This window comes from Balearica regulorum, chromosome 20 (assembly GCF_011004875.1).
Source record: "Balearica regulorum gibbericeps isolate bBalReg1 chromosome 20, bBalReg1.pri, whole genome shotgun sequence".
Classification (NCBI taxonomy): domain Eukaryota; kingdom Metazoa; phylum Chordata; class Aves; order Gruiformes; family Gruidae; genus Balearica; species Balearica regulorum.
The window spans coordinates 11,117,285-11,140,871 of record NC_046203.1 but is presented as its reverse complement, the minus strand read 5'-3'; the positions used below and the strand labels follow the sequence as shown (position 1 = coordinate 11,140,871).

Below are 23,587 nucleotides of genomic sequence, written 5' to 3'. Positions count from 1 at the left end.
TTGTATTTTCTTCAGCCCCCTGACCTGAGCGTAGAGGACGGCCTGTATTCCTGCTGACACTTTAATCTGAACTGTCCTGCGTTTGCTCGCTCCTTCCTGAGAATTGTATCTAATCTGAGCTCTGGCAGGCACGTGTGGAGCAGACACATGCACGTCTCGCAAAAGAATTTTTCTTTCATCAGTCGTGCTCTGGCCTTTGTGCATTACAGTCACATGTCGGTGGCATTTCCCAGGAGATGAAAGCAAGGGCTTGTTTCAGAAGCAGGAATTTTCCTGCAAGACCTTCTGCCAGAAAGGCTGTGCTCTCCGCTTGCTGTGCCGTGTTATTTCAAGGAAGCAAGTCTTCAACCCCGTAACTCCTCTGCCTGCTTTGTGGTCGCTTATTTGTGATCATTAGTAAAAAGAAGAGATGCCGCTTGAAATTTAGGCAGCACGGCTCCGCTTTTTAAGCATATAGCAAGCAGGAGGTTGGTAAGTAGTGCGGTAAGTGGCACTGCAGGGCGGCTGATGCACAGCACAGCCCGTGACTTGCCTGGCTCGGATCAGGTTGTGAGGCAATGGCAGGGGTGAGATCGGAGCGTGGCTCTTATTTCCAGTTCTTCCTCAAACTGCCTGGTGCTGTGTCCGCCCTTTCTGCAAAGGGCACTAATGAATCAGGCCTGTCCTAGGGAGAGATACACGATGGAAAAGATTTTTTGTTTATATATAGACTCCGCACTTCTCAGGCAAATCTTTGGGTTCTGGTGCAAATTATTTGGAAGTAATCTTCTAGGTCATTTGTCCTTGGTGCCGGGAGTCACTGTCCTGGGGACAGGCGTTAATCCTGGCAGAGGAAATGCTCCATCCAGCTGCCCCATCAGGCGGCTTTAAGGCAAAGGACAGCTGTGCGTGCAGCAACAGCAACGTACTGTGCATCTGAGAAACTCCTTCCTCGTGCCTAGATGGCCTCTGCTGTTCCTCCTTACCTCCGGAGTAAGTGACGCTCAGCTCTGTGTCACCCGGTTAACGGAGATTTCCCTGTCCCTTCCTCCGCTCCACGCGAGCGCTCTGGCACTGATGTGTACGTACAGCGTTGCCACAAGCAATCGGCCTTTGTGCTCCTCTTGCCAAACACTTGTATTTTCACATATTGCCCTAAACTGGGACACATCCCCTGTGAAATTGTGCCTGGTATTACAAGAAGCGCACGATCCCTGGCTGGTTTTTTTTTTTTTAGTTAACAGGGATGTAGCTCCTGGCTTCAATTTCTTTTCCTCATTAGTTGTCGTGTGAGAGCTGCCCACACCGGGTACCCATGATGCGCTGGCAGGTTGTCGGTGAGCGGGATGCGTGCTGCCTGGCAAAGCGCCGGCTCCGGCACACAGCTTCCCTTGGCAGCCTGCCCGTGTTTACGTACGCCGTGAGCTGCGGAGAAGCGGCCGAGAGAGAATCAACTGCGAGGAGTTGTTGAAAAGTTTCACGCAGTAGTATTGCTGGGGTAATGATGGCTGTAGGGAGGGGAGAAGGCATTTAGGAAGAAGTAATATCTTTAGGAGGCCGGGTGGTGTGTGGGGAAATTAGGTGGGTTCAGGCACATTTAACTTCCTTTGCGATTTTCATTTGCACAAATGGATTCAACCACGAATCCATGGAACTGGAAGAATCAGCGTTGTAGTCGTGTGGAAATGAAACATAATTTAGTCTAGCAGTTTACAGGAGGTCCGTTTCCGAGCAAGAAAAGCACTTTCATTCCCATCTTGCAGGTCAGTGCTTTGAAATCGATGCATCTGGGGGAGATGCGTGGCTGTTACACATTTAGCTGGATATTGGCAGGGATTCTGCCGATGCGCGACAGCGAGGTGATAGCTTGCCAATAGAAGTAATACAAATCTTTTGTTATTCATTCAAGGGCATCATACAGCAAAGTAAAAACAAATCCAGAGTGATCACGTCAAACCCCTCATGTTTTATGGACGCATGAATGAGGAATATCCAGTTTCAGAAGAGGTTAAAGGGAGAGAATCCAGTCTGGAGCTAGTCCTGGCCAGTTTAAAATTGCCCTCCAAGCAAAAGGAAACGCTTTACAGTACTTAACGTGTCTTAACAAATGCACGTGATGTAGGCTTTCTCCAGAAAGCAGGTTGGATAGCGTAAGGTCTGTTCCTCAGCAAAACATCACTGTCAGCTAGTGACTTCCGTGCAGGGATAAGGCAGCAGGAAGTGCCAGGCACAAGAGACAAATTGCAAAAATAGCTGCGATCTAAAAGCCTAAAAACAATGGGCTCCTCTGGCAGGGATAAAAATAGAATTCTTTTAACTTAGGGTGCCTTATGAGAAGAAGCAACAGTAAAGCAGAGGAAGAAGAATTTGGAGAGGAAAGCTAAATGAGCCATTTTCTGCTCTTGGATTACACCAGTGCAGATCTGTCACTGAAGTCATTTACACCAGTATAACCGAGAACCTGTCTCAAGGCATTTCAGCAGCTGGAGGGGATTTATTTAGATGGAAAGAATGCGTTCAGCATAGCTTGGCCAGATGACACCTACGGTGGACTTGGCAGCTGTTAGCAAGTATTTATAGGATGTAAACAGCAAGGGGAAAGAGGACGGAAATAGAGCAAACCGTGGGGGAACTGAAAAATGGGATGAAAATGGGAAAAGGAAGATTTTTAGTGCTGTAGGGCTTAGACTGCAAAGCAACCATCCAGGTGGAATGAACTGGAATGAACTGATTGACATGTTTGGTATTAATTGGACAAAACATTGGAAACCAGAGGCTGTAATTTTGTACTGATAAGAAGGCAATCGGCCTCCGCTGCTAATTTCTCTGTTTCTGTGATGGTTCTGTGGGATGGACAGGGATCCCTGTCCCATTAGGGGATTGCTGTTTGAAAGATCAGATCAAATGTTCCATCTCTGGTCTCTCATTTCTGATGGCCAGTGGTAGTGATTGCGTCAGAAACGAGTCTTTGCAGCATTTAGCAGCTTCTGAGCCTCCTGAACGCAAGGGTGCGTCTCCGATTTTTCACGTTTCGTAGCCACTGACAGCCCGGTACCTCCGATTCATCCAGCCCACATTTCAATCCATTTGTGATTTGACCTCTTCAGCATGTGGTAGCAGTGGTTTCCCCAATTTGTGCTTTACATGCACGTGTCTGTGCGTAAATTCTTTCCTTTACATTAAACTTTCTGCATGGTGATATCATTGGCTGGCCCTGCGTGTCTCCCGTCAGTCACAGTCTTCCCCAGTTGGAGATTTGAGGCTACTTTCTTCTCATGTGAAGTCCTTTTCATATTCTGGTCATCTTCTGTGCTTCTCTCTGTCATTTTCTAGTTCTGCTTTTTTTTTTTTTTTTTTTTTTAGTGAGAAGTCTGAGCTTGCTTGCAGTTTTCAAAATTCTGGTGCATCCTGGATGTATGTTCTTATGTTTTCTGGTTTATTCTGGTTTCTTTGATTTGCCTTTTGAATTTGCACTGAACACTAGGTTAATATTTTTCAGGGAACATCCGCAGTGGTTCCAAAAGAGCTCAATGCTGGAGGGACCTTGCTACGTCTGTTTTTCTCTTGTGCCATCAGCACTGAGGTTCATCTGTTGTTGATCACTCGACTCCATCAATGCTCTGAGGTCCTTCTGCACTTCTTGAAATCAGGGAAGATTGTAGATTTACTATCCTGAAGGAATTTGTTTTATCCTCAAACACTGCCTCTTCATCTGCCCCTTTCCTGGGTCTGTCTGCTGAACAAAACTCCTGCCTTCTCATCACTGTTGGTCTCTTCTTGCTCTTTGTTTTCCATCTTTCAAATTCATTATTAATCCATGCGGTGCCCCATCCCATCATCCCAGGCTGGTTGAGTTTCTTTGAAGAATTACTGGAAAAGACTCTTGTGGAAAGGTCTCCGAAATTCAGCCGTTCTTGGTTGCTTTGGAAGAACCCTAGTAGAGTTTTTGATGCATTGCTCCCTAAAAGCCACGCTGAATTTTCCCTCGCATATCCGCTGCCTTCATTCTTGGCTGCTGTTTTCGTATCGCTGCCTTTCATACTGAAGTCCGGCCGGGTGGTCTGTACTTCCGAAGGGCCTCGGGGAGTCTGTTTGAACATTTCTGCAGTCATCGCGTCTTCTTCTGGCACCGAGGCTTGTTTCGCAAGAGACTGGCAGTTCAGCTCGTGGACCACCGAGCTCCCTTAGAAGGTGGCGTTTGTGTTTCTGTGCTCTTTCGATCGCTGTTTGTTGGATAATGTCTTTTTCTTTTCTTTTCTTGACACAGGGGATGCTCCCAAGTGGGAGTTATCAGAGCGCTGATTGAAGCTGGCATCCCCGTAGATATGATCGGAGGAACATCTATCGGTGCTTTTATGAGTGCCTTGTACGCCGAAGAACGCAGCTACAATCAGATGAGGATCAAAGCTAGGCAGTGGGCCATGGTAAGCATTGGGAACGTCGCTCTTCTCTCCTCAGACGGAGTGAAGAGCTTAACCGCCAGCCTGAGCAGGCAGCCGTGCGCGAGCGGCCGCCCGAGGAAAGCGCAGCCATCTGCACTTCGGTGCCTGTGCGACAAAAAGGGCCCCTGCCTGGCACCGAGGGAGCGACTCGGGAAAGGTGCTCGCTGTCCCGCTGGCAGGCGATGCGAGCGCCCGGGGAGGCAGGAGTCAAACGCTCTGCACAAACTCTACTCGCACTATAAACGTAGAGTGATGTTGTTGAAGTGTGTTAGCCTGTGTTTATCTTTGTTTTATCTTCTCCTTTTATGTGCTGGAATCTGTTTCCTTTCCAACTCTCAACAAATGTGTTTCTCTTTTGTATAATTTTCTCTCTTTCGTTCTCACATGCTGTCATTTTTCAGTGGAACTGATTGACAGAGGTAATCCTTCTCTAAACTAAATACAAAATGTGTAATTCACGGTGTACCCTGAGAACTCCAGAGTGGTGGTACTCTGGTTCAGGAGAAATTTTTAACTTTAAATATTTAATACAAACATATTTTCATAGTTAAACCAAGGTTTGGGAAGGTTGTTTTAAATAGTGACTTCTGTGGGTGAATTTATTTACTGATAAGACATTGGGGAAAAATTGTACTAGCACCAGATTAGACTAGATCAAAGTGACTAAAGGTGAAGATTTATGTATTTCTAAAGTTTGCTAGTTACAACTTTGTATTGTTCATATGAAAACCAGGTTTTTGTGTTGGTTTTCTTATTGAAAGGGAAGCAACACGGGGAATTTTCTAAATTAGACTAAGCTCTGTGTCTGCTTAGATCTTGAGTTTTAGGGGGAAATAGGAGCCTGTAGTTGATACGTGTATATTGCTTACCTTTCCCAAGTGTCTTCTAACCTGCCATGGCTTTAAGACAATATCTCCTGTATTTTGGTAAGATACCACTTATTTTGCAAGTCTAGGGCATTAAAATGCACGTTGAGCCCCCCGTGTTTGTGCTGTCCTGGTGGGCAGAGCCCATGGGACTCTGTTTCACCTCCCTGGCACTGTTTGCTAGAAGAATGTGGATTTTGAACCGCCTGTGCCTGGCTGGGTTGGGAAGCACCCGCAACACAAACTGTTTATGATACAGAGCAGTTTGCTGCAATCGCAAAAAATGGAGGAGGCTTGAGGCAAAGGACATAAAACCAAATGTACTGAATCGTATCAGACATCCATTTAACCTTGCCCTCCTTGTTTCCCACGTTGGTCACTACCAAACGCTTACAGGACAGCATCTGGCGATACCTCCCTGCGATGTTTTCCTGGCCTCCAGCAATCCGTGGCTCCCCGCCCTCTCTCCGTTGCTCTTGGTTAGGCTAGAGCGATGGAATTTTCCTCCGTGCGTTTGTCCAGAGGATTATCTCCTCTTGTTTGTTAACTTGTCCGATCTCTCCTGTGCAGGGGGTGATGCAGAGCTGGAAATGCTGTTTTCTGGGCTTCTCAGGGCTGTGCTCCCATCAACACTGGCTTCATTTCCAGCATTGCAGCTCTTGAGCTCGCCAGCCTAATCTGGAATCACACTCGCTTTTACCAGAAATAGTTAAAGATGAAAAGAGGAAATTTAGTCTATTGATTAACTTTTGAACACAAATTGCAAAGCTCAGAGAATGTGTCACAAAGGAAAAGGCAGGTTTTGGCCCAGCCTCGGGCTCTTTCAGGTATTGGTACCTTGAAATTTCTAAATAAGTAGCTGGAGGAGAGGTGGATGACCTCTGTTAGAGCAAACATTTTATCTTATTAATGAGATGAAGAATGGATTTACTTGAGGTTTTTCATGAGTGTTCTGACAAGCTTGCCAGGTCCACATCCAAACCAGAGATTGTTCAAGGGTTTGAGAAGGAAAAAAGAAAAGACCGCTCTGTTTGAAGCCCTTTTCACTGTTAACAGCACAGTCCAGCAAAATGGTTGCATTGTAAATTGAAGAAAGCCATGAAAACCCTCTCTCCAAGTTCAGATCACAGCTAATGTACAAAGTAGCCTGAGGGATTATAAATCTTTTTAACAGTGGCTGTTCTGAGTTATTTTCTCTTGTATTGTGTTGCGGCAACTGTAGACTGAGCAAGGAGAGTGGCTTCTTCCGGTGAGCACCCGCTCTGTGTGCAGTCGCCGGGAGGTTTGTGGGGGTTCACGGACGATCCACCCAAAGGGACCAAGTGAGGGGACAAAATCCCTCAGATAAGCCCCAAATTCCCAGTGTCCCAAAGTTGCAGGACTGTTCCTGCTGTCCTCCAGAGCAGCGTCGCTGCTGGCAAGGACCGCTGCAGGAGGCTGCTGCTGTGCAGGAGATGCTCTGGGGAGCGTCCGTTGTTAAGCCAGCGTTACGCAAAAAGCCTTGAGCGCTCCTCACGACAGAAGCTGCTGATTCTGCTCCTCTAAAGCCTGTGAAGGTTATTGCTGAGTGCTCTTTGTGCAAAACCTTGCAGCCTGGCATTTTAGCCTGTGGGAGTTTTTGAAATGTCTTCGCTGTGATGGATTAGATAACTCTGATTTTTTTTTAAATTTTTTTTTTTTTAATCCATAAAAATAAATGCTGGTTTTGTCCTGCAGTTATTTCTCTTTTTGGCATTTTTAGAAATTGGCATATCTCTAGTTGTACACTTGGGGCTGGGAGAAAGGATGTTTTTAATGGGATGTGTTTTCTGGACCTAATGAAGCAGCAAAGAAATAAATTACTTTTTTTGTCAAAATACAGAGGGGTATGAAAATTACCAGTCAGATTAGTTAGCGTGTATTTTCCTCTCTGTGTCTTCTGTCTTTAACCAGTAAAACAAACAAAATCTTTCCTGTTTCCAGATTGTTGGGCTTTGTTGGTTTTTTAATTGGAGAATTAATATTTCAAAGTATAAATATTTCCCAAAGAATGGAATATTCTGCTGTTGAAGGGAATATGGTTATAGGAATGTGTGGCTAAAAAGCTTCCCACAACGAGAATTAAGAATTGCTGGGTAGGACGCTGCAGTCATTTGCTGTCTGTGATTGCCTGACAGCTAAAATAAACGGGGGGGGGGAGAGGGGGGGTCTGAGGTCGCAGTCATGGGGTTCTGCCTCTCCCTCACGCTGCTCTAGCATTTGCGCAGTGGGAGATATTGTGGTTTAAATGAGCTGATCTGGCAAAAAATTCATCACTTTTTTTTTTTGTTTCCCTGTCATGCTCGTTCCCGGCCAGCTCAGCTCCTGGAGCTGCCTGCTGCAAAGGGCAGGGGGGAGGCAGAACCACCGGCCCCTGTCAGACCGCATCCCGCTACTCTTCTCGATCCGTTACATCTCTTCGTTTTGAGGAAAAAAAGCTGTTCTCCACCATCGCGGGGTGATGCCTGTACCCACAGCCCGTGTGGGACCGGGTGCGGGTTAAGGATGAGCTGGGGACGCGGAGGAGGAGCGGGGGGACTGCGTGGCTCAGGAGAAGGGTCAGCGGGGAAGGGTCGATGCCCACATGCTGGGGACCATCAACGGTCCTTTCCTGTGGAAGTCAGAGGGAGAGTGTCGTTAGTAGGTGCACGGTGTTGTAAATCACTTTGCATCCTACTCTGTTTTGTTTTGTTCGTCCTGTCGAACAGCAGCTACAAGGACAGGTCCCTGCAAACAAACACAAAATCTGAACTGAGTGTGGAAACGTTGCCAAAAGAGACTGGCGTGAAGAGCGGGCAGGACATTGTGGGAAAGAGACCTCCTGACCAGAGAAGATGAGCGAAATAAACTGGTCCCAGTCCCCCAGGCGAAGGGAGTCTTGCTCGCTGTGACTTAGCACTGGTTCCGGCACAGCGAAAGGTCATAGGAGCTAAAGCAGCTTTAGAGCGCGCAGCAAATCCTAAATAAATAAGAGGTTCGTTACAGAGTGTACGTAAATGAGTGTGCGCATATTGTCTCTTAAATTGGGTTGATGAGCCGCAGCAGAGAACCTGCTTTGGGCGTCCTCCAGCCTGCCGGTGCTCGAGGACAGCGTTGGCCTGCCAAGGCGCGCTCTGCGGCGGCTCGGTGCTTTTTAATTGCATCTTTAAAACTTTATCAACTGGTTTTGAAGGTTTTGTTCACTTGGTTTCTCTGCTTGCAAGAATTAAAGCAGGACAGATTGCTTCTCCGTTGTAGGCCAGCTGAAGTGTTCCCTCTGGTTGCCTTTCAGATGGAATTCTGTGTTTGAGGTTATTAACAACAGAAGACAAAAATACTGGGTGTGGTTTTTTTAGATGTTAAAAATTAGTTAGAGGAAAAAAAAATCTCTTTTCGTGTGACGATAAGGCCTGATGGTTGATATTTACCATTTCAATCGTATTACTTGGGGTGTTGAAATTAACCCTAAATCAAGCATTAGAATTTGGGAAATTCAGATAAAAGGTTGCACGCAAAAATCCAAACATGCCTCTTGCTTTGAAATGCCCAGGTACGTCACCAAGCCGTCCTATTTCTGCCCTTTAGCAGCTACGTCAACTAATGATCATGTAGATGGCGTGGTAATGTTCCAGGGTCAGGACATCTGAATCTGATTTTTAAATGTACATTGACTTACTTTGTCTCTCTCCTTCTCCTGACTCTGAGATGGCTGCACTTTCTTATATGGATTAGTTTTAATTTTCTTCAACTCTTAGATTTCTTTGTAGTTTACCTTTGAATGTGAACTTCCATTATCTGTAATTCCTACCTTTGGATAAATGTCTCCCTGTAGTGCTATTTCTCAGAAACTGTTGGCCTGAGTTATATTTTTATTTTGTCTTTAACATCTTTTTCTTTGTGAATTCCTTTGCTTGTTTCATTGAAATCTCTAGTGGTTTAAAAAAAGATGTAATCAGTTCTGCTGTTTTAAATTTTTGTTCTTGCAACAAGTTTTCCCATACCCCTGCTTTTTTTTTTTTTTTTTTTTTTTTAATATATATATACACACACACACACTCAGGAACATTGAAAAATCCTGGGAGTATCCTGGGTTTTGACACCAGTTTACAACCGTTCTGCATCAAAGAACAAAATAGCCAGAAATCAGTTCAGGTTTCTTTTTGCCCGTCATCATGTGGGTTTGCTCTTGTTCAGAAGAACCTTGTCTTTTCCTTGTATAAAGTTGCTTTATAGCACAGAGTAGCTTTGAAAATAATTTTGGGATTGAAGGTCGGTCTTATTACAAAGCTCATCTTGTAGCAGAGCTGTAGACAGGAAAGTTCATGGGAAGTTCACGAAGAATTGCAAAATACCTGCTCTCCCCTAAGGGAATCGTAGAGATGCCGTAAGGCTGCGCCTCCCATCGCTGTGCTGTAGGGAACTGAAGCTGCATCCGTCCTGGAGGCGCCGGCGTTGGTTAGTCGAGAGGTAGGGAGCGGAGCAGAAGTCAGAGGGCTCTGGCTGCCTCTCCAAAGGGTGATCTTGAACTTGACCTTATCTTGAGAATGGTGGGTGGTAGCAGCTATTCTTGGGAGGGTGTTGGCCATCAGCGTCAGCTAAAAGGGCATCTTCCAGTTACGAGAACGGAGACTATTAAGAAATAACTATGAATTAGAAGTATTTTGTTCATGTACAAGATTACTGTGAGCATTAATTGCAGGGAAAATGTAGAGCCTCAGCATTATAAAGCTCACTTGCAACAAGGATAGCCTGAGGTTTGGTGCTGAGTTGGAGCGATTTTCCTTCAGGATCTAATAAAGGACTTTTTGTAAGTGCCTCTTTCCCCGATTTAATCATTCTAAGTAACGTCAGAGACCAAATCCCTGTTTGCAGTACAAAACTAATTCCATTTAAGGCTGCAGCTGTGGGTAGCACGGCTCTCGTTAGGTTGGCACACCGTCCTCACCCCATCAGGACCTGAAATGAAGATAGGAATGAAGGTGACAGGTTCCCAGTTGGTTTGTGCTAAGGCTTTTACATTCTCCCACGTTTCCCGCTTAAATACTTGTTTTTAAGGATCTTTTTTTTTTTTTTCTTTTTTTTCATACTTGGACATGTATTCTGTGGGCAGGTACCTCATATATATTTAAAAGCAGCTGGACATGACAATGTAGGCTAATCCTGCTCGGCTTTAAATCATTGCTAGAGTAAAGCAAAGGCCAGATGTTGATCCCCGATCCTTTAACAGACGGCAGGTTGGGAGGCTGTGGCACGCCGTAGGTCTCTGCCACGCCGTTTGTTAAGTGAGAGAGAAGATGGAGAGAGGGAGAAGATATGTCATCTCCTAGAAATATTTCATCCAGTGAAACCCTATTTAATTGCGAATGAGTTAATTGAATTTTTTGGTCTTCTGTTGCATTTTACCTGAGTATGATGTAATATATCAGGCATTGAATTTTGTTAGGATTTATTAGGATTTGAGACGAATACAATGACCATAACGCCATAGAGTTTAGGTATGTTCATCGTTCTAGCTTGTAGGTTAGTGGACGGATGTAATGCACTTGAAATGGGGAAATGAAAGAATCCGTGAAAGCTTAATTCCAGTATACGTGTGTTTGCAGGAGACGCATTCGACAGTGCCTGCCGCTGTTACGTGATAGAGTAGGTATCTGTAGTGCTTTAGGAAACCAAATCACGTGAGGTTTGTCTAGCTTATGTAGAGTCCCCGTAGTAGTGTCTACGTGCTGGCTACCAAGCAGCAGGTGAAGAGCACGAGAACTCACTTTGGGAATGAAAAATAATGGACACTGATACACGGAAAGCGTGTGTAAAGCTCTTTAACCTGTGACTGACTTGACCTTGTTGCAGTCCCAGAGAATCACATACACAATTTTGCTTACACTGGTGCAGATAAAGGATTTAAGACTGGAAGAAAAATTAGTTGTGATCCGCAAATGAGAAGAGATGCCCAAAGATAGAGATTCCTGTACGAGAGACCTATCATTTCCTTTCCACACCAGTAAACTGCACGTACACTATGGATAGGATGATGAAGAGGGAGATAACTGATAATATCTTTTTGTTATTAAAAAAAATATCAAGAATTAAACTGTACTTTTCGTGTGCGTTTAAGGCAGAAACGTGTGCCAGTGCACACGGCTTCAGGGGGACGTTTTGATTTATGGGTAGAAGGGAAGCAATGCAAATGTCTGTTCCTCCACAGTTATTGCAAACTGCCTACAGACCTCCCTGCTTTTTGTTTTAAATTTATTGCACCATGCAAGGAGTTACTGGTTGTAGTTTTTGTGGTTGTTCTTCTGTCCCCTTGACAACTTTTGTGTTCACAATAGCAATGCTGCCAACATGTTGGCTGTAGAATCTGGAATATGATGTCTCTCGAATTGCATGCATTAATGCATACATTAATATGGATTCTTGCATATATTTACCTGTTAAATGTTTTCTTTTTTTTTTTTTTTTCTTTTCTTTTTAGGTTATGAACTCAGTGTTTAAGACTATTCTAGACTTGACATATCCGATAACCTCTATGTTTTCTGGAGCGGCTTTTAACAACAGCATCAACCACATCTTCAAAGATAAGCAGATAGAGGTGGGTTGTTTATTCACTTTATGTACAGTAAATGATGGTGCTGTGTTCTGCTGCAGCAGAAACAACTTTCTTCCGTGCTAATATGAGGTATGGGGCTGTGGGATGACTGAAAACATGTTCAGACTGTGAATGTGATGTTACACGAACATAGGAAGGAACCTATTCTTTCATTTTGGTGGATTTAGAAAACACAAGGAGCAGATTATTTGTAGCTACTTCTGTTTGACAAAGGGATTCCGTTGTCTGAGAGCAGAAATTAAAATTGTGTCACTGAAGTAGAATTGCTGAGACTGTTTCATCGCTATTTTTCTGCAAATGAGGTCTGAGAGATCCTGAGGGCACACCAGAAGAAGGTCTTAAAGAGGGTAACAATGGGGTTGGGTTTTTTGTTTTATTTTTGAAGCTAGAGTGAGTTTTTATGGACAGCGTATTGAAAACTGCCATAAGGTCGAAATGTATTGTTTTCTGGTTTGCATACCAAATTGTAATTTTGTATGCAATTGTATGCAATTACATATTTTTGTATGCAATTGTAATTGTGAGGTGTGGTGTGTCCACCTGAGCTGATAGCTGCATTCAGAATCGCACCTGTCCTCCAGTTTATAAAAAGCACAGTATCAGTGGTTGTCTTCCTACATCACCACGCTTAGGGAGTCATGGGGTAGTCTTGCAATCCTACCTCATTGGCAGTTTTAACCAAATTATTCCTGTGTTTGGAATCCTTGTGAGGAAAGATTATGTAGCAAATTAACACTATAAATACTTAAAATATATTTATTAAAAATAATCTAAACCATTTCCTACTTAAATGCAAGTCGGAAAGTAAGTAATTAATCATCACATGGCTTAAAATAGCATTTTGCTGTGCAGAGTGGATGGTGCTGGGAACAAACAGGTTTTGGAGTGATAAGTCCTTCTGAGACTGGAATGACTTTGGTTATTCAGGCAGCGCCAGCCATGCTCTCAGTTCTCTAATCGTGCGTGTCCCTTCCTGCAGCACTCCAGCCCCTATCTTTGGTTCCAGCAGTGCCTGATAGGGAAACGTGTGATTGTCCAGGGACTAAACCAGCTCCTCTCAACTTGCTTTGACGTAGCCAAGGAGCTGCCTTCCGCAAAGCACCTCTCACTGCTTTGGATTTCAGCAGTCAATTTATTGTACTTGCCTTTAAGATCCAGTAGATTCCTTCTTTATGATTTTTAACAGCTGTAATTGTACGATCGTTCTAACCTTGCAGTCACAGGAAGGTTTTGTCGGAGCGAAATCCAGTTCTGAAGCATGCAGCGTGCAACAGCAGCATCTTTGTGCGCACGTGTTGAGGGTCACAGGCTGCACCCTTCCTCAGGCTGGAAGGCTTCCATCAGATGAATAAGGAGAAATGTTGTGTAGCTCCGCAAGGAAGGAGGTGGTTCCCCCTTCGCTGCAATTCGTGTTATCAGCGCAGGTTAACCAGTCATGTCACTAGACAGACAGAAATTGGAAGCTGCCTAAGAAGTAACAGAAGCTGAACTAAGAAGCATTATGCCTTGAACAAATGTTTTCTTAAAGCATTATTTCAAAGCGTCCAAACTGCAAACGTCTGTCTTTTCTCAGTAGTTGGGGTGGGTTTGGAGGGGAAGTGGGTACTGTCCTTGTGTCTCTCTAAAAGCTTAGAGTTAGGAAGCACTGGGCCAGCTCCTCCGTTTTACCCCCCATGGCTGCGAGGTGGCACTCCTGCACTTCTCACGTGTGCCCTCGTCCCTCTTCTGCATCACAGCCGGGGAACGGAAGCACTTACGTTGAACTGTTATTTCTGACATTGAAAGGGAGGTTTCCATTTTCTCTTAAATTTGCTCTCTGACAACCCTTGTAACGTGGGTGTCTCCTGATTCCCAGCAGTGCTGCTCGGGGGGTAGCCCTGGTTACCAGCAACCCCCGTGATTCCTGCTACAGACGCCAGCCAAAGGCGGTCCGGCAGGAGAGATCAGCCTGTGCGGGTTCTTCCAGGAAAGCGCACAGAAATCCAGGGCAGGGCGCTTGAAAGATATTTCTCAAGAAATACAGTTATGACTCCTCTGAAATGACCCATCCTTCCAGGAGAGCACCAGGCTCTGGAATTTTTATCGCCATTGCCAGAAGCACAAAATGCTCTCGCAAGTCATCTTGGCTGAAGGTTCAGGTGTGAGGAATCAGAGAAGAGTCTTACCAAGTCCTCTTTCAGACTCAAGTAATGCTCTGTCTCCAAAATAAATGAAACGATATCTGAGAAATGCAGTCTTAATTACTGCGTCATAGGTCTTGGTTTAGTTTCCTCTGTGCGTGCGTTTGCGTGAATATGAAAGGAAGCGTCAGATAGACTTCTTTCCCCATTCCCCTATTTTTGCTTCAAATGTGGCTGATGCACTGAGATCTGCAATCATCAGAATATCTTTAGCAGGGAGAGGCACCCCTAATACTCTCGTAGTCACACTTTATTCATCCGCCCTCCTGTGGCATTTATACCAGATGGGTTGTGATACTTGTGCAGCATCTATTAGTCCTCCCCAATTCCACCATCTTTGCAGAGCTGCTTAAGAGATTAAAGTCACTCAAAAAACTGGCGGTTCAGAATGTCGTACTGAACAGCACAGACGCTCGTACCAGAAATACAGACTGACCAGCGAGGGAGTGCTGCTCAGCTCGTACGGATAGCTGGAGTCCGAACCCTTGTTTGGTTTGAGTTGAAGGCACGTCAGAGCTGTGCTGGAGCAGGCCCAGACACCTTGTCCCAGGAACAACGCGCCTGGCTGGGTGGGAAGGCAGGTTTACCTCTTCAGTCTGGGTTCAGCTTTGTGTCACTGACAGAGAACTGTCAGCTGGTGTTCTCTGGGCATAAGCTGACTTCAAACAAGTCCTCCCCCTTCCCAGGCAACCCTTTCATTAGACTCCATGGAGACTTTGCAAAACTATCCTCTCTCCAACAAACTCCAGTGCGTTTGGAAGGCCGCCTTCCCCTTCAGTTTTTCCAGCTAGTGGGATGCGAGTACAGACATGGCTGCAACAGAAATGAGAACTTCCCCTCCCAGGAGCAGGGCTTGTTGGTTTGGTTTAGCCCCCGTGGAATAAACTTGTAAAGGACTGATACAAAAAGAATCGCCTTGCTATCATCCTCCTTCTTAGGTAGGTTATGTACCACGCTCCTCACTGCTATTTTACTCTGTAGTACCTCAGGCAGCCTCTGGCGTCTTCTTGAAGATCTGCCCTGCAGGATCCTTTGTTCCTGTAGGTAAGGCTGCACAGTTTTGTGTTCTCTTTGACTCCAGGCAGCTTTGGTCTCCGTAGCATTGCGCTCCATCTCCTGTGCAATCACTACCTTCATAACCACAAGGTACAAATTGCAGGTGATTTAGTCAAGAGGCCATGACCCATGTTCTTTCTCTCTCTTCATCTTGGACTCTGGTGTCTCAGGAACCGAGGGAAGGAAGATGCTGCCTGCTACGGTCTTAGGTTGGGTTCATGGGGAACCAAGTAGTTGCGTGTTCATCCATGGTGAATATGATTATGGAAGGCTTGCTCTGTGTTAGTAGATGAACACCACCTTGAGTGGAAACAGTTGGGTGAAAAGCAGGAATGACCATACTAGTGAGATCAAAGGTCTCTTAGCTTAGTGCCACGTCTCCAGGGGAGGCTAAAAGCTGCAGGTATTTAGTGAACTGGGTAAAAGCCGAATACATAACAGCCAAGCCTGCCCTTCACGCTGTCCTCCAGCAGTAAACAGCCCAGGGAGCTCTTTAGCTGAGAGTTATCATCAGACCCCCACACTTCATCTGAAAGCACAACAGAATCAGAAAGAAGGTGATCTCCTGGTTTGAGGGATGAGGTTTCTGTGCTGCTCTGTAGGCTGGACAGTCTTCTGGAACAAGTATTTCTTGCTATTAAAAAAAGGAAAGAAGGATTTTTGTCTGCCTTGGTTCTGCATGAAATGTTTGCATATGAAACAAATTTATGAACTTGAACACAGGGTTAATGGGTTTTTCTCCACCCACGCAGGCCTTTGTGTCTACAGCTCCATCTACAGAGGTTGTTGCTTTGGTTTGTGTTAGGCATGGGTTTAGTTTAAGTGCAAGGTTACAGACTTAGTAAAATTGGGACCTCCTCTGTTGCAGGATCTGTGGATTCCTTACTTCACGATCACAACTGACATCACTGCCTCAGCAATGAGGGTCCACACAGATGGTGAGTGTGTAGGCAGCCTTTCCAGTGGCAGGTTGTAAATAATGATGTGAGACTCCATGTCACCCTTCGTTCCTGGAATTTTCCTCACCTTTAAATTTGTCTTTCCTTTTGTTTCTCCCTTCTCTGCTATTTGCTGAGCACCAAACTGTGGTGGTACACAGATAACAAGGAACAGAGCTGTTGGGAAGAAATTAAATGAGATGCTGCACTCACTGCTTAGAGAGAAAATGGGTCCATTGACACCATTCTGGTCCCTTAAATCATCCCGTGAAGTGCAGGTGTTTTAGCCATAAATCAGGACTAATGCAACCAAAACATTTTAAGATTCAAATTCCCCGTAAATGAAGCTGTTTCCCCAATAAAGAGACTCCTGTGCCTGAAGCAGAGGCTGGGTGAGGTTCCCCTTTGTGTCCAATCCTCTGTATTTCTCTGGTGGAAAACTGGAATGTACTTTACTGACTGAACAGAGGAGAAAGATCTGAGCTGTCTTCTCCGCTGTCAGGACATGGTGGCAGCCCTGTGGGACACTTGCTTTAGCTTTTGTCTATTTGGGGTAACGGTGCAATGACTCAGGCTCCAGTGGAGAAAGCAGAAGCCTACCAGGTGCCCCAGATATTTCCTCGAGGAGGTGAAGCCTTTGCTTCCACATCTCTGATGTTTTGTCTTTTGAGCTGGCACAGGTAAAGATTCCCATTCCTGCCGCGAAGGCGTGGGGTACAGAACCGCTCAATTACCCTGACACCGGGGCTTTGTTCACCAAGGACAACCAGGGGAGCTAAAACAAGCAGACAAAGGATTAACCTTTCGTAGAGGTTTTGTATTCCCATTCTGCAGCACGTTAAGCCAGCTTAGGTCAGGAAACTCACTCCATCCAGCTACTTGTCCCTGTGGAAGTTTAATGTAAGGATAGAAATCAGCTGGAGCATGGTTATGGTCATCTCCAGAATTCAGTGAAAGGAGAGGAAGGACGTTCCTCTTCCATCTTGGTTTCATCAGTGGCGTGTAACACAAGTCGTCAGCATTTTTCTTGTGTGGAAGTTCCAACTCAACTGAAACTATTATTAATAAAACCCAAATCTGCCAGTATTGACCTGTGCTAAACAGTAGGAGTGCTTCGGTTATAATTAGAAACAGAACTGTTATATATTTTAAAAAGAAGAGAAAAAAATCAATTCCCAGTTTGCTGGAAAGAGTTGCTGTTTGAAGGACCAAGCAGTTAATTATTGAGAAGTGAGCTAACGCTGCAAGTCTTATTTATTTTTGATATTTTAAAGATTCGCATCTCAGACAAGACTCTTGGCCTCTTTGGAAACGCAGTGTGTTCCCAATTCAGCTGATGCAAAGGTTAAGAGAGAGAAATCAGTAAATAAGAGCCTTAAAGCAGAATGTGTTACAGGAAACAGATCTAATCAATTTCTACTTGATTAAACCTTCTGTTTCCAACAGCTTAAAAGATTATAACTTTCTTCCTTACAGCACTATTAACAGAAATGTCCTAAGAAGAGATAAGATCTCCACCACGTACTCACACTGGTTTTACAAGTGAAAATCTTTGCTCATCACAGAGCGGGGAAAACAGAATTTTTGGGCTTCTGCAGCATATATTTTTCATGTTCAGCTCCTGCAAAAAGTCTGGGGTTTGTGGATCTCTGTAGAACATAGTGGCTTTAGCTGCACTTCAATCTGCTTGTTCTTTCTATCCCTTTGTCCCCAGGAGAAGCCTTTTCCTTTCCTTATCAGCGTAAGCCCAACAAAGCACTGAAGATGATCCCCGCAGTCAGGCATATGCTGAAATCTCCTTGAAGGCAATAAATAAGAGGCGTGGGCTTAAAACTGTGGTTTCTGAGGCCTTTGCCTGGTTGTATGTCTGAATAGCCTTTAATTTTTTTTTTTTTTCTAGCCAGGATTATGGTATAGAAAATAATAAACTTCTTTAATAACTTTCCAATGGTATTCTCAGGACAGCCTCCAATTCCCAATTATTTTAACGAGTGCAAAAGCCTACCCCACCTCCGTGGCAGTAATTAATGCTGTTGCCATTCCCTCCCTCTCATTGCTGCAGGCTCTCTGTGGAGGTACGTCCGTGCCAGCATGTCCCTCTCTGGGTACATGCCCCCTCTGTGTGACCCGAAGGATGGGCATCTCCTCATGGACGGAGGTTACATCAATAATCTTCCAGGTAGGTGCCCGGAGCAGTTGGGAAGAAGTTACCGAGAACGCAGCCCGTCAAACAGCTTGCAAAACTTTGTCCTCTTTTTTTTATTTTTCCCAAAAAAGGAAACAAGGAGAGGTATTGCAGACACCTTTAATCTCATGATGGTTACCAGGAGTCATTGTTCCCAGTTTCCTAGGTGTTTGCTTTATCATGGCTTTATTAAGGCTTTTTTGTTACAACGTATTTCCTAATAGACATATTCTGAACATCTAATTCCAAGCTAATTTTGAATTTATCTTAGTACTCCCTGAAAGGAGAGAGCAGAAATTAAGCTGCAAACATATAGTCTATCTTTGAGTTTCTTTTCAAAAAGTATCCGCTGAATAAGAAATAATTCTGAGAAAGCAGGAGCATTAACTCTTCGTTGTTCAGCCTGGTGTCACCCAGAGCCTGAAGGGTTCAGCTGACAGACATCGGGGCTCGGTCAGCAGCCGGCACGTGGCAGAGGTGGAATCACGTGGCGATCAAAAGAGCGATGTGGAATTTGGGGTGTTCTGAGGACTGAACCCCAAAGGGTCCAAGGCGTGTGAATTCACTTGTGCGTGTTTGGGATGTGGGTGATGTCAGGGTGTCATCGTAGTCAGAAAGCATCGGGAGGCGGGTGGCCAAGACGGAAGAGAGACATGTGGTGTCACTGCAGTTTGTGACTATAATTCTGTACAAACAAAGAGGAAGGAATCTTAAGCTAGAGACTCCACATCTGAGCAACCTAAATCGTTTACACGTTCAAGACAAACCCAGACTATATTTTTCCATCAGGGCTGTATTTGCCTAAAAACCAGAAATGGAAGTTACACCAAATAGACACCCAAAATCTGCATCTGACACTCTTTCTGTCTGTAAGCACGAGTATGAATTGCAAACCAGGGCACCTTTCCCCCTGCACGTGTTGGAGAGAGCAAAGAGCACACGCGCAGGTGACGCTGGGTGGAAACGACACAATAGACTGAACGAGCCCAGGAATATAAAGCCAAGTTACAGAACAGATCTCATTTTAAAAAGTGTCAAATTAAGCATCTAAATTGGTTCTTCAGAGCTGTGGTTTTCCTACGCATAACTATTTTGGAAACTGCAACTATCTTGGACTCTGGGGGTGTGGAAGAAATATAAATTCATTCTGTGAGGTACGTGTCCTTCTCTTCCCTCCCTTGGCACTTCCCGAAATCCTTGCCCGAATCTCAGGGCTGCAGCTCGTCCATTAGCTGACTGTAGGAAGTGTTGCCTCGTTTCTCTGCCACTTCCAAATATGAATCTTTCTCTTGGATCCCAAAGCTTTTCTCCCAGCCTCCCCGTGCAGGCTGGTTCCCGCGCTGCTCCTTTCCTTTGTTGCCTTCCATCTGCAGGGATGAGCCCTGCGCTCCCGCATCTCCTCTTGAAGGCCACTGCCACTTGTGCTCTCTACACGTCCCCCAGATCTTTTGTTCTCATGAGAGCTGCTGCACGAGGTAGAATTAACGTGGGTTTAATGTGCTCTTTCCCATTATACCTACTCTGGTGTAACTGTGGGCCCGAGCTGCGCGTGTCCCACCTCCTCTTCCCCACGTTAGTTCTGGTGGCAGCGTGGCCGATCTGGGTAGCGCTTACCCCGTAAATGACGTTCACCGGCAGTTCAGCAGTGGGAGCTCACCCTGAGGTTACGCAGGGGCTCGGTTGGTGCGGAGCGGGCAGCGCGCTGGGATCTCTCCAGGCAAAGGCTGTCTCGGCAGAATTCCTGCAAATGTTTATATCTGAGCTGCTCCGAGACGCTCGGGGTAGGTACGACGTCAGGGTATATACTCCCTAGCGATACGTACGTAAGCTTTGGCTGAGCAGCACCAGCGTTGGCAGCACTGGTACTGAGACGACCTTCTTTCCCGCTAGCCGATGTTGCGAGGTCCATGGGCGCAAAGGTGGTGATCGCGATCGATGTGGGGAGCCGGGATGAGACAGACCTCACCAACTACGGCGACTGCTTGTCTGGCTGGTGGCTGCTCTGGAAGAGGTGGAACCCACTGGCTGAGAAAGTCAAGGTATTGTAGACTGTATTTAAATGGCAGCGGGTTTTATTTAACGAGCAGGAAGCTTCCCCATGTTCATTCAGGGAGCAAGCCCGGTGACAGACCATCGTCTTGCTTGGGTTCGAGCTCTTACTCGTGGATGAAGACAGCTGGGCAGTGTCCTGCCACCAAAGGAAAGGCAGTGACGTGGGAGAGGGCAGAGCCCCAGTCTGGGAAGGGGGTGGTAGAATTGTTAGAGGACAGAAACATTTTCTTAGAGGTGCATTAAGTTTCGATAAAGTCAGAATTTACGAATTTTACCAAGAAAAGTAGTGACTTTGTCCCATTCAGTGTTTATGTCCTGTATGTCTCTGAGCTGTTGATTTAGGGAGACTTTAGCACTAGGCGGTAATTAACATTACTACTACCAATAAATGCAGGGCTGTGGAGCATGGTTACTTTTTTCTCTTGTTGCATGTACTCAGGCCAACTCTGTTACTTATTCTTCTGCGTTTCCTAAATTATCTGGCTCTGCAGGTGTCCCCCAGGTGAATGCTGTTTTTTCTTTTTCCCTCCCAACTACAATTAACACCTTCTCCTGTTGGAATTGGAAGTAAAATACTTGTTTGTGCTTCCCAAAGTTGGGGAAAATACTACAAACTGTGGGTAATGGGCTCTAATCTAAAGTTGTTTTTTTTTTTTCTCTGTAATAACTCATCTGCCTGGGAGGTGGCCGTCTGGAGTAGGTGCAGCCGTGCCCAGCTGTGCCTTGGGTTGACTCTGCTGCTCCCAGCGTTTGGTGGGGGGAAATGGAAGACCCTCACTCTTCTCAGTAGTGCCCAGTGAGATATTACAACTGCCCAAATGACAGGAGGCACACATGAAAACACGAGATTCCTTCTGAACACCAGAAAATGCTTTTTTTACCAGGGTGGTGAAACACAGGCCAACCACAGAGACTGTAGAGTCTCCATCTGTGGAGACAGTCAGAGCTCAGCTGGACGTGGTCTTGGACAACCTGCCCCAGCTGACTCTGCTTGGGCTGGGAGGGTTGGACTAGATGATCTGGAGAGGTCCCTGTCAACCTCAACCATTCTGTGAAATCTCTGCCCTGGTACCACAGAGATCATCACTGATTCCGTGAAGGATGACTGTGCCCCTCTCAGCGCAGCACAGATCTCTTTCTTAAGGTACCACTATATCCTGGAATTAAAGACTCAGTTCAACCTTGAACTGCAGAAATGTGTTTGAGGGCAATTCCCTTTCTGCTCTTGATTATGGAGACTCATTGGCTAGCTGTCCACACTGCCTGGGAAACAGATGGAGGTGCCGATGTGTGAAGGCTTCAGCAGGCTTTGGTGGGGAAAAAAAATTGATAATAACTTGCTTTTTCTCCACCGTGAACACAGAACATACTCTGAAATTTAATTTCTGAATTAATCATGATTGGGGTGTCTGGCCTCGTTGGCAGGTGCTGAATATGGCAGAGATCCAGACGCGGCTTGCGTACGTGTGCTGTGTGCGGCAGCTGGAGATGGTGAAGAACAGCGATTACTGCGAGTATATCCGGCCGCCCATTGACCGATACGGTACCCTGGACTTTGGGAAATTCGATGAAATCTGTGTAAGTGCATCCTGGGGAAGGCAGTTCCCCCATATTGCCGTTCCACAGAAATCTGCTGGTTTGTGTTGTTAATTAGTGCCTAAGCTACGAGAGCAAGAGAAGTCGGTTGGCACAGACTGAATAACTGACGCTAAATAACGCTGTGGAATGATATCATGGCCGTGAGATTGGATTAACAGCAGAAATCGAGTTAGTAACCTTGATTATATAATGACCTGTGAAGGGATCAGTTGCCTCGCTCTGTTTCATGACAATTCTGGCTCAGCTGCTTGGTAAAAACTCTTGGGTGACTGAGCTGCTTCGGGCAGTTGGGGTTTGTCGAATGGTGTCATTTCTCTCCCTTCGTTATGTAGCTTGTTGTTGCATGAAAGATTTGAAGCAGTCTGTAGGGGAGGCCATGAATCACTGAAATGGAGGGCAACATGCTAAAATATCTGGCTCGGTTAGCGTTTCAACACTTCTATTAATAAAACATATCATCCACAATTCCTCTGCACCTGATAGAGTATCAGGAAAACGGCACCAATGTCAGTGGAAGGACGTTGTAAAAAGGGTAGTACCAGGTTACACGTCGCTGGGACTTAGTTTTGTTTGTTTATGTGTCGGCAACCAGCATGGGTAGAACTGACTCCAGATGTGCAGTGGGATTGTCTTAGTGACATAATTCAGCATGCACAACAAACCGGCTCTGCCCAGGTTGAGGTAATGATAGCAATTCTGGCTCATTGTCTCTTGTCAAAGAAGTCATTTCACTGTCTCTTTCCATTCTTTGCCTGCTTCCGCTGTGAAGCGTCTTCTGTGTTCAGGTGCTTCTGCATAGCTTTGCTCTTCTAGGCTGAGAAAAAAAAACCCCACAACAATTTTTCTTTAACTTGATCTCCTTTTTATTTATAGTGAGAACCTACAATACCTATTAGGCTGCAGGTTGATTTCTCTAATACTGTCTTATAAATACTGACCAAAAGCCGTAATACTATTAAACCCTGCAGATTCGCGTTTGAGAGAGTCGTTAGGGCCAAAGAGCAGCTATTCCAAGCCACCAGCTGATTTCCCCAATATAAATATTTTCTCAAGGATATGTGGTGTCTCATAGCTCCTGGGCAAACAGTCTGTCTGCCAACGGTGGATCTAAGACTTTGCTGATAAATAATATTCTTCGCTAGATGGAGTGCCCTGGCCATTTTGAAAACCTTGATGAACGGGTCCGGTAGTTCATCACAGTAACAGATAGTGAGCTGTCAAATCATTGTTCTGGCTCTGTCTAATTTGGTGTCGTTAAAGAGATTTAAAGACGCCAGGCAATTTTTTTTCTCAGTGGAATAAAACTTGAGAGATGTGACTTTCTGTGAGGCAGTTCTTGGCACGAGACCCTGCAGGTGCGGAGGGGCAGCACCCTCTTGGATTTTCATTCCCTGCAGTGTAGCGACATAACTTTTATCCACAGGGAAGCTTTAAACTGTGCTGCCCTTAAAGGAAAGGGCATCCTACGCATTCCTTGACCGTTATAGGCTATGAAGTAGTGGGGGGTTTATTTCAGCTATGTACCTGGAGTTTACAGAAGATAGAAACGGGCACCGTATGTTCAAAAGAACAAAAATCCCCTCTTCTTGTCAAACCCCTCTTCTGTGTCAGCCCAGAGCAATGTCGGCTGCACGTCATTTCCCAAAGCTCGGGTTCTCGCAGTTACTTCGCACCAATCTGACC

General features: G+C 45.4%; 1 protein-coding gene across 1 annotated transcript in view; it reads left to right on the top strand.

Annotated features, from left to right (window-relative positions):
* PNPLA7 (patatin like domain 7, lysophospholipase) overlaps positions 1–23,587 on the top strand; it is a 123,721-nt gene that overhangs the window by 87,644 nt on the left and 12,490 nt on the right. The window contains exons 27-32 of the mRNA XM_075772762.1: positions 4,247–4,403; positions 11,760–11,876; positions 15,999–16,068; positions 18,131–18,247; positions 20,144–20,292; positions 21,731–21,883. Of these exons, the coding sequence (XP_075628877.1) occupies positions 4,247–4,403; positions 11,760–11,876; positions 15,999–16,068; positions 18,131–18,247; positions 20,144–20,292; positions 21,731–21,883 (763 nt within the window). The remainder of the gene's footprint in view (positions 1–4,246; positions 4,404–11,759; positions 11,877–15,998; positions 16,069–18,130; positions 18,248–20,143; positions 20,293–21,730; positions 21,884–23,587) is intronic.